General features: G+C 41.4%; 1 protein-coding gene and 1 pseudogene across 2 annotated transcripts in view; one reads left to right on the top strand and one right to left on the bottom strand.

The window, feature by feature from the left end:
• Positions 1-2,797: 2,797 nt before the first annotated feature.
• Positions 2,798-2,936, bottom strand: LOC132022957 (small nucleolar RNA U3; annotated as a pseudogene).
• A 3,076-nt stretch (positions 2,937-6,012) lies between these two features.
• Positions 6,013-15,371, top strand: part of PIGU (phosphatidylinositol glycan anchor biosynthesis class U) — a 91,657-nt gene continuing 82,298 nt past the window's right edge. For both annotated transcript variants that reach the window (XM_059407968.1, XM_059407969.1), the window contains exon 1: positions 6,013-6,176. In XM_059407968.1, the coding sequence (XP_059263951.1) occupies positions 6,047-6,176 (130 nt within the window). In that variant the 5' untranslated portion in view covers positions 6,013-6,046. The remainder of the gene's footprint in view (positions 6,177-15,371) is intronic.

Here is a 15,371-nt window from a genome sequence, read left to right as displayed (position 1 = left end):
TGCTTAACCAAGTGAGCCACTATTTTCATCTTTTTGTTGCATAAGAGACTGGATACCTATACTTTCAGGGTAATGTTCTTTGAAGTACAGTTCCTGAACCACCAGCATCAGAATACACTGGAGAGATGGACAGTGCACGTTCCTGGGCTCCTTCTTGGAATTAGCAAATCACAGTTCTTAGGGCCGAACTCGGAAATTTACATTTGAAAATATATCTCCCAAATGATTGCTAATTTTTAAAAAAGGTATTGAGACATAACACACATGCAATAAAATTCACCCATTTAACATGTATGACTCTGTGGTTTTGGTATATTTATAGAATGATACAATCTGACTTTAGAACATTTTCTATCTCCTGAAAAGAAATCCTGTACTCATTAGCAGTCATTTCCTATTCCATATCCCCTCAATCACCCCAACCTTAGACAACCACTATTGTGCTTTCTGTCTTTATAGATTTATCTATTCTGGAAATTTCACATAAATGGAATTATATAATATGTGATCTTTTGTGTTTGGCTTATTTTAGCATGTTTTCAGGGTCCATCTATGTTGTAACATGTATCAACACTTTTTTTTTTTTTTTACTAAGGTATAGTTCACTGAATAGAACACATTTTGTTTATCCATTCATAACAAACAGAATGGATATTTGTCTTGTTTCTACTTTTTAGGTATTATGAATAGTAACTATGAACAAGCAATGGACAGTCATGTACAAGTTTTTGCATGGATATATGTTTCATTTCTCTTGGATATTAACTAGGAGTTGAATTGCTGGGCCACATGGGAACTCTAGGTTTAACATTTTGATGAACTACCAAACCATTTTCCAAAGTGGCTACTTTTACATTCCCAACAGGAGGGTTCCAATTTTTCCGCTTCCTTATCAATACTTATTACCTGCCTTTTATTATGGCCACCCCCATGGGTAAGAAGTAATATCTCATTGTGGCTTTGATTTGTATTTCCCTAATGACTAATGCTGTTGGGCATATTTTAACATCCTTATTGGCCATTTGTGTCTCTTTTTGGAGCTATGTCTTTTCCAATCCTTTGCCTATTTTTTTAAGCTTTTATTTTGAAGTAATCTCTACACCCAACCTGGGGCTCAAACTTACAACTCTGAGGTCAAGACTCACATGCTCCACTGACCAGGTACCCCAACCTTTGCCCATTTTTATTTATTTTTATTTTTTTTTAATTTTTTTTTAAAGATTTTATTTATTCATTTGAAAGGCAGAGATTACAAGTAGGCAGAGAGGCAGGCAGAGAGAGAGAGGAGGAAGCAGGCTCCCCGCTGAGTAGAGAGCCCGATGCGGGGCTCGATCTCAGGACTCTGAGACCATGACCTGAGCCGAAGGCAGAGGCTTTAACCCACTGAGCCACCCAGGCGCCCCTGCCCATTTTTAGAATTTATTTATTTATGGGAGAGGGAGAGAGCCTATGCGCACACATGAGCAGGGGTAAGGGCAGAAGGAAAGAGAAAAATCCTCAAGCAGACTCTCCCTGAGCACAGAACCTGACTCAAGGCTCTGTCCCAGGACTCTGAGATCATAACCCGTGGAAATCAAGAGTTAGCCGCTCTGGGGTGCTCCCTGGGATGGAGCCCTGCTCAGCTTTCTGCTCAGCGGGGAGCCTGCTTCCCCTCCCCCTCTCCCTGCCTGCCTCTCTGCCCACTTGTGATCTCTGTGTGTCAAATAAATAAATAAATAAATAAATAAAAATAATAAAAAGAGTCAGCCGCTCAACCAACTGAACCACGTAGGTGTCCTCTTCCATCCATTTTTAATTGGATTCTTTATCTTCTATTATTGAGTTATAAAAGTTCTTCATATACTCTGAATGAAAGTCCCTAGTCAGATATGTGATTTGGAGATATCTTCTCCCATTCTGTGGGTTTTCTTTTTACTTCTTGATGGTTTCCTTTGGAGCACAAGTTTTTAATTTTGAAGAGACCCAATTTCTTTCTTTCTTTCTTTTGTTGTCTGTGCATTTGGTGTTGAATCTAAAAAACCTTGCCCAACTCAAGGTCGTGGAGATTCAATCCTAGGTTTTCTTCTAGGTGTCTCAGAAGTTTAGTCTATGATCCATGCAAACTCATATTTAGGAAGCACTAGTTTGGGTCTACCTATAATGGTTTTTCCCAAAGACAATCTTCACCTTAAGAAGAATTTTTTTCAAGATTTTATTTATTTATTTCATAGAGGGAGGTCACAAGTAGGCAGAGGAGCAGGCAGAGAGAGAGGGGAAGCAGGCTCCCTGCTGAGCAGAGAGCCCAATGCGGGGCTTGATTCCAGGACCCTGGGATCATGACCCGAGCCAAAGGCAGAGGCTTTAGCCCACTGAGCCACCCAGGCACCCCTTAAGAAGAATTTTTAAAAAATATTCATCATAGCTTTATTCACAATGGCTAAAACCTAGAAACTTCACAAATACCCATTAATTGGTGAATGTACAGACAGGATATATCCATACAGAGGAATACAACTTAGCAATAAAAAAGCCCGAACTGGTGATACATGTAGTAATCTGGATAGATTTAAGAATCCTTATGCTGCACAAGGGAATGTAGGCATTAAAGAGTTCCTTTAACGTTGTTAAAAATGCAAGCCCACCTATAGTGCGGGTGGTTGCCTGGGCTGAGGGTGGAGGCAGAGAGGGACTGCAAGGGGACCCAAGGGAAGTTGTGAGCTAGTGGAAATGTGCTGTGTCTTGAATGGAGCAGTAGTTTCATTGGTATGTACATCTGTGAAAATGCATTTAATTGTACAGCTTATTTTTATCGAGAAAGCACTCATACTGCATCCCCTCCCGCTTATTCCTCCAAAGGAGGAGAAGAATGATCATCGATGGCAATTGGTACTTGTGGAAACAACACCTAAAGGCAGCTTCAAGCTCAGGAGAGAACACTGCACCTCCTTCTCCTCGTGGCCTAAGGAGAATTTTTAAGCCTTCTGTTAGGATGATGTAAACAATAATGAAACAGTTAATGAACGTATATCGAGCACATGGTATGTGCTAACCATTTTATGTTGCATAATCTTGTTCAATCTTCATTATGTAGTTTGTGTTAGAATCACCTCCACTTTTCATGATGTAATAGCTTCACCCTATGATGATGTAATACATAGATCTCCTTTTATGTAAAAGAGGAAGCAATCTTTAGGAAGGAAGGCAATGCGGACTAAATAAGTTCATGTGTGTTAAAAGTACGGCCCAGTGTTTGGCAGAACAGGGCTCAAAGGATGAGAGCGCCTCTTCCTATTCCTTTATGATTGCCTGTCCCACTGCAGACCTACCCCTCCCATTGGTCAAGAAACTATCAGCTCCAGGGCTCATTTTTTTATTTTCCTAGCATCCTGATCCCCCTTTTCTTTGTCTTATTATGATTTATGATTTACTTTTATTTGTGTTATTCTCAAGACTATCACATCTCTTCAACTCCTCTTCAAGTCTCACAAAGGCGGGGGGGGGCAATTTTGTCACCGCAATATTCCCCAACACCCAGTATATAGCTGGGGGATATAGTGGGGTTTTGTTTTGGTTTGGTTTTTTTGGAAAGAGAGACAGTGAGAGAGAGCATGAGAGGGGAGAAGGTCAGAAGGAGAAGCAGGCTCCTCGTGGAGCTGGGAGCCCAGTGCGGGACTCAGTTCAGGGACTCTGGGTTCATGACCTGAGCCAAATGCAGCCACTTAACCAACTGAGCCACACAGGCACCTGATATAGTGATCTTTTAAAAAATATATACGCTTGACTACGCCACTTTAAGCACCACTGGAAGTTTAAAATCCTCCAGTGGTACGTGGATTACACTTTGAATAAAGTCGAAACTCCCAGTCATGGCAAACAGGTCCCTACCTGATTGGCGACTATCTGCTTCTCCACCCACACCTTCTACTACTGTCTCCACTTGGAACATATTTGTTTTCTTTCCCAAACACATCTTGCTATTTCCTGAATCAGAGTCTGTTTCTTCCAGTTGTCAGCTCTGATTAGTTTCTCACCCTTTGGATCTCAGCTCAAATGTCACCTCTTCCCAGAGCCTTTCCTGATGGCCTGAACAGTGTTACCAACACACTTCTACCAAGTTATGCTTTTTTTAAAGATTTTATTTTTTATTTTATTATTTGACAGAGAGAGATCACAAGTAGGCAAGGAGGCAGGCAGAGAGAGAGGAGGAAGCAGGCTTCCCACCAAGAAGAGAGCCCAACGCGGGGCTCGATCCCAGGACCCTGAGATCATGACCTGAGCGGAAGGCAGAGGCTTAACCCATTGAGCCACCCAGGCGCCCCCCAAGTTATGCTTTTTAAAAAGATTTTGAGAGAGTGAGTGAGCACACCACTGGGAGGTGGGGTAGAGGGAGAGGAAGAAGCAGACTCCCCGCTGAGCAAGGAGCCCAAGACGGGGCTGCATCCCAAGACCCAAGGATCACAACCTGAGGGGAAGACAGCCACTTGCCAATTGAGCCCCCCACCAAGTTATTATTGATCATACAAACTGTCTCATCTTATTCTCAGATCTGAAATTTCCTTCTATACTTCATTTTATTTTTTAAAAATATTTATTTATTTGACACACACAGAGAGAAAGAGATCACAAGTAGGCAGACAGGCAGGCAGAGAGGGGAAAGCAGGCTCCCTGCTGAGCAGAGCCCGATGTGGAGCTCCATCCCAGGACCCTGAGATCATGATCTGAGCTGAAGACAGAGGCTTTACCCACTGAGCCACCCAGGCACCCCCTTCTATATTTTATTTGATATTAATTATTATAGCTAACACTTAAGCACTCACGATAAGCACTTTTCATACATTAATTAAGTGGTGTGTTACTTAAAGCTTATCAATGAGCTCTCCAAAGTCCAAAACTCTGATTTGTAGTGCTTATTAATTTCTGTGTGTAAACACTCTCCTCGGGGAGGGTTTTTAAGCTACCAACCCGAAGTTCCTGAACACCAATTTGGGAACTAAGGGGCAGTAGCATACCATTATACAGCATGTGCCACAGTATATTACTAGTGATAAGTAACCTCAAGAGCACAAATAAAAAACGTAATAAAATAAGAAGTAATGAGTTTTGAGTATTTATTACCTTTAGTATTGTAAGTCTATATAATTTAATTCTTGATAATTATGTTAAAAAGCAACTAGCAAAATTTCTAAGCATTCCTTGATCAGTTCTAGTGAGTCCATAGGACCCATGGGCTAACAATCAGCATATTTTTCAGATGAAGGACCTGAAGCACAGAACACAGAAAAGTTAAGCAACTCGTTCAAGGCTGCAGAGCAAATAAACCTATCTACTACTCCAAAATATATCTTCAGAACCCAATATAGTGCCTGGCATACAGGTGGTGTTCATTACACAAGTGTAGAATACGTAAGTGAATACATATTTAATATCCTTTAAAAACATAAAAGGAGGGGCGCCTGGGTGGCCCAGTATAATGTGTCTGCCTGCCTTCTGCTCAAGTCATGATTCCAGAGTCCTGGGATCCAGCCCCAAGTCCGGCTCTCTGCTCAGTGCGAGCCTGCTTCTTCCTCTCCCTGCCACTCCCCCTGCTTACTCTCTCTCTCTGTCAAATAAATAAATAAATTCTTAAAAAAAAATCTTTAAAAACATAAAAGGGAAACATCCGAAGCATTTACACAACTGCTCGCTTCCGCAGCACATTTACTTAAAAAAAAAAAAAAAAAAAGGCATTTCCACAAGAGTAAAATTAACTCTTAAGAAAACTTGCTCCTTATTTTAGGAAGATAACGCCCTCACTGGTCTACTTCCCGTAGCACCCAGTGCTTTTACAGTACACCTGCGGTCTTACGAGACGTTGCCCAAGCCTACGCTGGGAGCTTGAGACGCCCCGCTCTACGTCGTCCCGCCCCATCTCGCCGCAAGGCTTCCTGGGAGCGGTAGTCCCCAGTCTGGGTGTTCCAGCGGCAGCCGCCAGGCGCGCTTAGCCGCGGAACTACAGAGGGTGGCGCACAGGTCGCAAGACTTTTCCGCCTGGCGTTTCCCTCCCGCCTGCGCGCCCGCCCCAGCTATCATGGCGGCTCCCTTGGCTCTGGTGCTGGTGGTGGCCGTGACCGTGCGGGCGGCCTTGTTCCGCTCCAGTCTGGCCGAGTTCATTTCCGAACGGGTCGAGGTGGTGTCCCCACTGAGCTCTTGGAAGAGAGGTGAGGCCACTGGCTAGAGTAGGTGGCCAGGCTCCGCCTGTGCTCTCCTGGCCTCAGTGAATGGGAGGCGGGGGCAGTGGCCTCAAGCTCAAGATTCTAAGGGAACTGACCCGCTCTGGCGACGTCGGAGAGGGCGAGAGGGCGGGGCCTGAGGGCGGGGCTGCCAGAGGGAGGGGTCTTGGGACTGTGGGGCAAGCTTTGGGTCTTAGGGGCAGGCACACCTGAGTTTTGGGGAGATGAGGGGGTGTGTCCCCCTCCGGTCCTGAGCAGAGGGGCGTGGTCTGAGGAAGGCTAGGTTTAAGAAAAGGGAATAGTCAATGGAGTGGGATTTGCGGAGGGGTTGGGATTTGATGAGGGGTCGCTTGTGGTGCCCCCGGGGGTATGGTATGGTGTGTGAAGGAGGCCCCCAAGTGAGGGGAACAGTCTTGCCTCAGAGAGTAGAGTGTGTGAGTGTGCTTAGACTCCTGTTCTCAGTTTGGAACTTGCAGTGCAGCATTTCTTACTGTTTCTTTCTTTTTTTTTTTAATTTTTTATTTTTTATAAACATATATTTTTATCCCCAGGGGTACAGGTCTGTGAATCGCCAGGTTTACACACTTCACAGCACTCACCAAAGCACATACCCTCCCCAATGTCCATAACCCCATCCCCCTTCTCCCAACCCCCCTCCCCCCAGCAACCCTCAGTTTGTTTTGTGAGATTAAGAGTCACTTATGGTTTGTCTCCCTCCCAATCCCATCTTGTTTCATTGATTCTTCTCCTACCCACTTACTGTTTCTTAAGTTCTTCCTCAGGTGCAATTTTCTACCAGCGCCTCCAATGAGATAGAGTTTATGCTGAAGGATCCACAGACTAGTGGGGGAGACAGTTGTAATCGTTTTTGAAAAATGTTCTTTGTACATCCAGTTCCTTACCTGGAGTTTCAGCTGTGAAGAAAATGCCCCTCTCCTTTTCAAGTTTCCTGAGGATGTGGGCTCTGAGCTAACAGTTGAATGTAGAATTTGGAAAGGGAGATTACAGAAAGGAGAGTTCCAGGTAGCAGAAGGTAAACAGGATCGAGAAAATGTTGAAGAGTGTGAAATGTACAAAGTGGGGTAGTAATGGGGTATGGGTTAGGGACAGAATTTAAAGATTTTTTAAAAAACTTTTTTACTGAAGTACAGTATACGTACAATGCACGTATAGTAAGTGTAGGGCTCAGTGAATTTTTACAAACTGTATACTCATGTAGTCAGCATCCAGATCGAGAAACAGAACATTACAGAAGTGACAGCACCCCAGAAATACTGTTTGTGTCCTTGAGCTTTGTAGTTTAAAAAAAATTTTTTTTTAAAAAAGATTATATATTTATTTATTTATTTGACAGACAGAGATCACAAGTAGACAGAGAAGCAGGCAGAGAGAGAGAGGAAGGGAAGCAGGCTCCCTGCTGAACAGAGAGCCAATGTGGGGCTTGATTCCAGGACTCTGAGATCATGACCTGAGCTGAAGGCAGAGGCTTAACCCATTGAGCCACCGAGCCTCCCCCAACCCCGCCAAATTCTTTTATTTTTAATTTTTAATTTTTAATAAACATATAATATATTTTTATCCCCAGGGGTACAGGTCTGTGAATCACCAGGTTTACACACTTTACAGCACTCACCATAGCACATACCCTCCCCAATGTCCATAACTGCACCCCCCTCTCCCAAACCCCCTCCCCCAGCAACCCTCAGTTTGTTTTGTGAGATTAAGAGTCCCTTATGGTTTGTCTCCCTCCCAATCCCATCTTCTTTCATTCATTCATCTCCTACCCCTTTTATCCACCATGTAGCATCTCCACTTCCTCATATCAGGGAGATCATATGATAGTTGTCTTTCTCCAATTGACTTATTTCGCTAAGCATGATACCCTCTAGTTCCATCCACATCATCGCAAATGGCAAGACTTCATTTCTTTTGATGGCTGCATAGTATTCCATTGTGTATATATACCACATCTTTTTTATCCATTCATCTGTTGATGGACATCTAGGTTCTTTCCATAGTTTGGCTATTGTAAACATTGCTGCTATAAACATTCAGGTGCACGTGCCCCTTCGGATCACTACGTTTGTATCTTTAGGGTAAATACCCAGTAGTGCAATTGCTGGGTCGTAGGGTAGTCCTATTTTCAACATTTTGAGGAACCTCCAAGCTGTTTTCCAGAGTGGTTGCACCAGCTTGCATTCCCACCAACAGTGTAGGAGGGTTCCCCTTTCTCCACATCCTCACCATCATCTGTCATTTCCTGATTTGTTAATTTTAGCCAATCTGACTGGTGTGAGGTGATATCTCATTGTGGTTTTGATTTGTATTTCCCTGATGCCGAGTGATGTGGAGCACTTTTTCATGTGTCTGTTGGCCATCTGGATGTCTTCTTTGCAGAAATGTCTGTTCATGTCTTCTGCCCATTTCTTGATTGGATTATTTGTTCTTTGGGTGTTGAGTTTGCTAAGTTCTTTAAAGATTTTGGACACTAGCCCTTTATCTGATATGTCATTTGCAAATATCTTCTCCCATTCTGTCAGTTGTCTTTTGGTTTTGTTAACTGTTTTCTTTGCTGTGCAGAAGCTTTTGATCTTGATGAAACCCGAATAGTTCATTTTTGTCCTTGCTTCCCTTGCCTTTGGCAATGTTCCTAGGAACAAGTTGCTGCGGCTGAAGTCGAAGAGGTTGCTGCCTGTGTTCCTCTCAAGGATTTTGATGGATTCCTTTTTTGCATTGAGGTCCTTTATCCATTTTGAGTCTATTTTCATGTGTGGTGTATGGAAATGGTCCAATTTCATTTTTCTGCATGTGGCTGTCCAATTTTCCCAAGAGGGTGTTTTTGAAGAGGCTGTTTTTTTTTTCCATTGGACATTCTTTCCTGCTTTGTCGAAGATTAGTTGACCATAGAGTTGAGGGTCTATTTCTGGGCTCTCTATTCTGTTCCATTGATCTGTTTGTCTGTTTTTTTGCCAGTACCATGCTGTCTTGATGATGACAGCTTTGTAATAGAGCTTGAAGTCCGGAATTGTGATGCCACCAACTTTGGCTTTCTTTTTCAATATTCCTTTGGCTATTCGAGGTCTTTTCTGATTCCATATAAATTTTAGGGTTTTGTTCCATTTCTTTGAAAAAAAAAATGGATGGTATTTTGATAGGAATTGCATTAAATATGTAGATTGCTTTAGGTAGCATAGATATTTTCACAATATATGTTCTTCCAATTCAGGAGCATGGAACATTTTTCCATTTCTTTGTGTCTTCCTTAATTTCTTTCATGAGTACTTTATAGTTTTTTGAGTATAGATTCTTAGCCTCTTTGGTTAAGTTTATTCCAGGTATCTTATAGTTTTGGGTGCAATTGTAAATGGGATTGATTCCTTAATTTTTCTTTCTTCTGTCTTGTTGTTGGTGTAGAGAAATGCAACTGATTTCTGTGCATTGATTTTATATCCTGACACTTTACTGAATTCCTGTACAAGTTCGAGCAGTTTTGGAGTGGAGTCTTTTGGGTTTTCCACATATAGTATCATATCATCTGCGAAGAGTGATAGTTTGACTTCTTCTTTGCCAATTTGGATGCCTTTAATTTCCTTTTGTTGTCTGATTGCTGAGGCTAGGACTTCTAGTACTGTGTTGAATAGTAGTGATAATGGGCTTCCCTGCCATGTTCCTGACCTTAGTGGAAAAGCTTTCAGTTTTTCTCCATTGAGAATGATGTTTGTGGTAGGTTTTTCATAGATGGCTTTGATAATATTGAGGTATGTGCCCTCTGTCCCTACACTTTGAAGAATTTTGATCAGGAAGGGATGCTACTTTGTCAAATGCTTTTTCAGCATCTACTGGGAGTATCATATGGTTCTTGTTCTTTCTTTTATTAATGTGTTGTATCACATTGATTGATTTGCAGATGTTGAACCAACCTTGCGGGCCTGGAATAAATCCCACTTGGTTGTGGTGAATAATCCTTTTAATATACTGTTGAATCCTATTGGCTAGTATTTTGGTGAGAATTTTCGCATCTGTGTTCATCAAGGATATTGGTCTGTAGTTCTCTTTTTTGATGGGATCCTTGTCTGGTTTTGGGATCAAGGTGATGTTGGCCTCATAAAATGAGTTTGGAAGTTTTCCTTCCACTTCTGTTTTTTGGAACAGTTTCAGGAGAATACGAATTAGTTCTTTAAACATTTGGTAGAATTCCCCTGGGAAGCTGTCTGGCCCTGGGCTTTTGTTTGTTTGGAGATTTTTGATGGCTGTTTCAATCTCCTTACTGGTTATAGGTCTGTTCAGGTTTTCTATTTCTTCCTGGTTCAGTTGTGGCAGTTTATATGTCCCTAGAAATGCACCCATTTCTTCCAGATTGTCAAATTTGTTTGCGTAGAGTTGCTCATGGTATGTTCTTATAATTGTTTGTATTTTTTTGGTGTTGGTTGTGATCTCTCCTCTTTTATTCATGATTTTATTTATTTGGGTCCTTTCTCTTTTCTTTTTGATAAGTCTGGCCAGGGGTTTATCAATCTTATTAATTCTTTCAAAGAACCAGCTCCTAGTTTGTTCTATTGTTTTTTTTTTTTTGGTTTCTATTTCATTGATTTCTCTCTGATCTTTATTATTTCTCTTCTCCTGCTGGGTTTAGGGTTTCTTTCTTGTTCTTTTTCCAGCTCCTTTAGGTGTAGGGTTAGGTTGTGTACTTGAGACCTTTCTTGTTTCTTGAGAAAGGCTTGTACCGGTATATATTTTCCTCTCAGGACTGCCTTTGCTGTGTCCCACAGATTTTGAACCGTTGTGTTTTCATGATCATCTGTTTTCATGAATTTTTTCAATTCTTCTTTAATTTCCTGGTTGACCCATTCTTTAAAAGGATGCTGTTTAGTCTCCATGTATTTGGGTTCTTCCCAAATTTCCTCTTGTGATTGAGTTCTAGCTTCAGAGAATTGTGGTCTTTAAATATGCAGGGAATGATCCCAATCTGATTTGATACCGGTTGAGACCTGATTTGTGACCCAGGATGTGATCTATTCCGGAGAATGTTCCATGTGCACCAGAGAAGAATGTGTATCTTGTTGCTTTGGTATGAAATGTTCTGAATATATCTGTGATGTCCATCTGGTCCAGTGTGTCATTTAAGGCCTTTATTTCCTTGTTGATCTTTTGCTTGGATGATCTGTCCATTTCAGTGAGGGGAGTGTTAAAGTCCCCTACTATTATTGTATTGTTGTTGATGTGTTTCTTTGATTTTGTTATTAATTGGTTTATATACCGCCAAATTCTTTTTAAAGATTTATTTGACAGACAGAAAGCGCTTACAAGCAGGCACAGGGAAAGGGAGAAGCAGTCTCCCCTCTGAACAGGGAGCCGGGTGCAGGGCTCGATTCCAGGACCCCGGAATTATGACCTGAACTGAAGGCAGGCACTTAATGACTGAACCACCCAGGCGCTCCTTTTAAATTTTTTTTTTTTAAGATTTTATTTATTTATTTGAGAGTGAGTGAGAGAGAGCATGGGCAGGGGAAGGAGCACAGAGAGAGGGAGAAGTAGACTCCCCTCTGAGCAGGGAGCCCAACCGCAGCCCACTGCAGGACTGCAGGATCATGACCTAAGCCGAAGACAGACACTTAATTGAGCCACCCAAGCACCCATATCCTTGAACTTTAAATACTGGAGTTTTATCCCATAGACATTTTTGAATGGGGGAATGGGATAATGATTGGTTGTTTTATGAATAATTCAAATTTAGGTTTCTTTCTTTTTTTTTTTTAAAGATTTTATTTATTTATTTGACAGGCAGAGATTACAAGTAGGCTGAGAGGTAGGCAGAGAGAGAGGAGGAAACAGGTTCCCTGCTGAGCAGAGAGCCTGATGTGGGGCTCGATCCCAGGACCCTGGGATCATGACCCAAGCCGAAGGCAGAGGCTTTAACCCACTGAGCCACCCAGGCACCCCCAAATTTAGGTTTCTAAGAATACTATATGTTAAAGACTGTGGTAAGCCTCTTTTATCCTCCAGTTATTCTCTGTGTTAGATGGTGTTATTTCCCCCATTTTACAGATGAGGAAACTGAAATTTAGAGAAGTTAAGTAATATGCCCAGGTTTTCCAGTTGACAAATGGTAACAAAGGTAATAGTAATTCTTCTGTGTGATGGTGAGAGCTTAGATTTGATAATCCTTGAATATAATATGTGCATATAATAATTTGTTGAACAAACTAAATTGTTTGTGTTGAAGCCACTTGGTTCCTGCTTTCTTCTAGATACCAGAAGCCCCAGGGCAATATTAGGCCCTCCTTCCTCTGTTCTCTTAGCACCTTATACATACCTCTGTTGAGAGCATTTCTCACTTTTTATTATATTTATTTGTTTATATCTGGTTTCTCCACTGTACTGTGAGTTCCTTGAGGGCCAGAACTATTTTATTTATTCCTGAATCCTTTATGCCTGGCATAGAATAGTTGCATCATTACTGTTGAACAAATATTGAAGAAAAGAAAAGATAAACTCTGGTTGCATATAGGATGGACAGGGTGAAGGATCTAAAGATGAGGCGATGTAGTACGGTGATTAAGAGCACAGGGTCTGCAATCTTTTTTTTTTTTTTAAACTAGGCTCCATGCCCGGTGTGGCGTCCCAACACAGAGTTTGAACTCACCACCCTGAGATCAAAACCTGAGTTAAGATCAAGAGTTGGACACCTAACTACTGAGTCACCCCAGTGCCCCAGGTCTGGGATCTTTAAAAGGGTTTAAATCTTTTTTTCCTTTGCCACTTATATTGGTGTGATCCCCAACATCAGTTTTCTCATCTGGAAAACAGGAAGTTGTAATATGTACCCCGTTAAAAGAGATAATCCATGTTGAAGCTCTTAGCACGATATTGAAAGCCAAAATAGCTAATTCTAGGAATTTGAATTTAAATAATAGAACCGTTGTGATATTGACTGAAATAGGTGAGTCAGAAAGGACAGCAGTATGTGTTTGATGTGTGTATGATATTTAGTATGATATTCAAAGGTTTAGGTCTGGAGCTTGGGGTCAGTGTCAGAGCTAGAGAGAGATTTGGTAGACACCCATCTGAATCTGATTGGGTCAGGATAATTGTTTGTCCTGTTTTAAACAGGAATAGTGGGTAGAGGGATGGTACAACATCTGTAAGTATCACTTGTCTTCAGAGTATACTTTAAGATGGGATATTTTAAAAAGGAAGTGATTGAATTTAACCCTAACAGGCAGACATTTAAAAAATATTGATGTAGGAGCCCTTCTGGTTTCACATGACACTCATTCATTCATTTCACATGAGTTTTTTGAGTACCCAGTTGTTTGGGTGAAGGGCTGTGGATCCAAGTAGATTTTGGTTGGCAGACTGATTTTTATTTTCCTAGGAGAAATAGAGTGCGTGCATTAGTGGAGGGGGGAAGGGACAGAGGGAAAGGAGAGAGAATCTTAAGCAGGCTCTGCCCGTGGTGTAGAGTTGAGCTTGGGGCTTGATCTCATGACCCTGAGATCATGAACTGGCCCTAAATCAAAAGTGGGATGCTTAACTGACTGGGCCACCCAGGTGCCCCTCATGGACTGATTTTTTTTTTCTTTTAAGATTTTATTTATTTATTTGACACAGAGAGAGAGAGACCACAAGTAGGCAGAGAGGCAGGCAGAGGGAAAGGGGGAAGCGGCTCACTGCTGAGCAGAGAGTCTGACATGGGGCTCGATCCCATTACCCTGAGATTATGACCTGAGCTGAAGGCAGAGGCTTAACCCACTGAGCCACCCAGGCGCCCCGATCTAAGCATTCTAGATATGTTTAAGAACTATTTTAATCACCACAATAGCCCTAAGCTATAAATGGCCCTACAAGTGAATACCCTATTTTATAGAAGAGAAAATGGAAGCACAGAGAGATTAAGTCAAAGAGTGTTTAATGTGAATAACTTGAATAACTGGCAGTCTTTAGACATTGCTGTTCCCCCACAGTTTACTCTATATATACCATCTTGTATAGTAATCTGTTGGAAATACTTTGGAACTTTTGTTTTTTTTAATCATATTTTGGTCTTTCCTCAGCCTTGACCTAGTGATTAGGAATCAGTATAGGCTTAGCCTTGTGAGTTCAGGGTAGATCCCAAGCTATTAACTCTTGTTTAGAAACCTACCTCCAGTGTAGCCATGAGGGTCAGGGTCAGGGTCAGGAAGAACACTTCTGATAGCACTACTTTAAAAAAAAAAAAAAAATCAAACCTCTGTTGTTGAAGTGGAGAATTAGTAAACCACACACAATAGTGTGTTACAGAGTGAATTATTAGAAGGCAAACACTTTTGTACCCATCATTCAAATCAAGAATAAGAACTTTTCTACTTACTATAAAAGCCTTCTATATGCCCCATCCCAGTCACAGCCCACCCTTCATTAAGTAACTGTTATCTTGACTTTTATATTATAGTCATGACATCTTTACATTCTTTTCATTTTATTGCCCAAATGAGTGTCCCTAGTTACTACAGCTTAGTCTTGCCCCGAAACAAAAATTTTTATATATGTGTTTTAAGTCTCCCTTAACTATTAAGATCCCCATCCATGCCATCCTTTTCTTACCTGTTAAAGAACCCAGACTGTTTGACCTGTAGTTCCCTATAGTTTGTATTTGACTGATTGTATATTCATGGTATAGTTTATCATGTTCTTGCATCCTCTGTATTTCCTGCAAGTTGGCAGCTGGATCTAGAGACTGGATACTGCTATTTTTTTTTTTTAAGCCTGTTACTTGAAATAATTTTAGAATTACAAAACATTTGCAAAGATAGTACAGAAAGATCCATAAACCAGCTTCCTATAATGTTTACATCCTGCATAATCATGGTACAGTGTTTAAGACTAAGAGAATGACATTGTTCTAATACCACTGAACAAGCCGTAGTTGTTCAGAGTTTACCATTTTTCCTACTGTTCCTTTTTGTTCCAGCACCTGATTCAGGCTGCCATATTGTCTTTAGTGTTGTGTTTCCTCATTCTTCTCCCATCGGTGAGAGTTCCTCAGCTTTTCCTTATCTTTTATGACCTTGACACTTCTGAAACATACTGGTCAGGTATTTTGTGGAATGTCCTCCAACTTGGGCTTATCTAATGTTTTCTTTCAGATTGAGATCAACTTTTGGATCTCAAACCAAAGATTTTGGAGAAGAATCCCATTGAAGT

This window comes from Mustela nigripes, chromosome 7 (assembly GCF_022355385.1).
Source record: "Mustela nigripes isolate SB6536 chromosome 7, MUSNIG.SB6536, whole genome shotgun sequence".
Classification (NCBI taxonomy): Eukaryota; Metazoa; Chordata; class Mammalia; order Carnivora; family Mustelidae; genus Mustela; species Mustela nigripes.
This window is presented reverse-complemented; position numbering and strand designations above follow the sequence as displayed.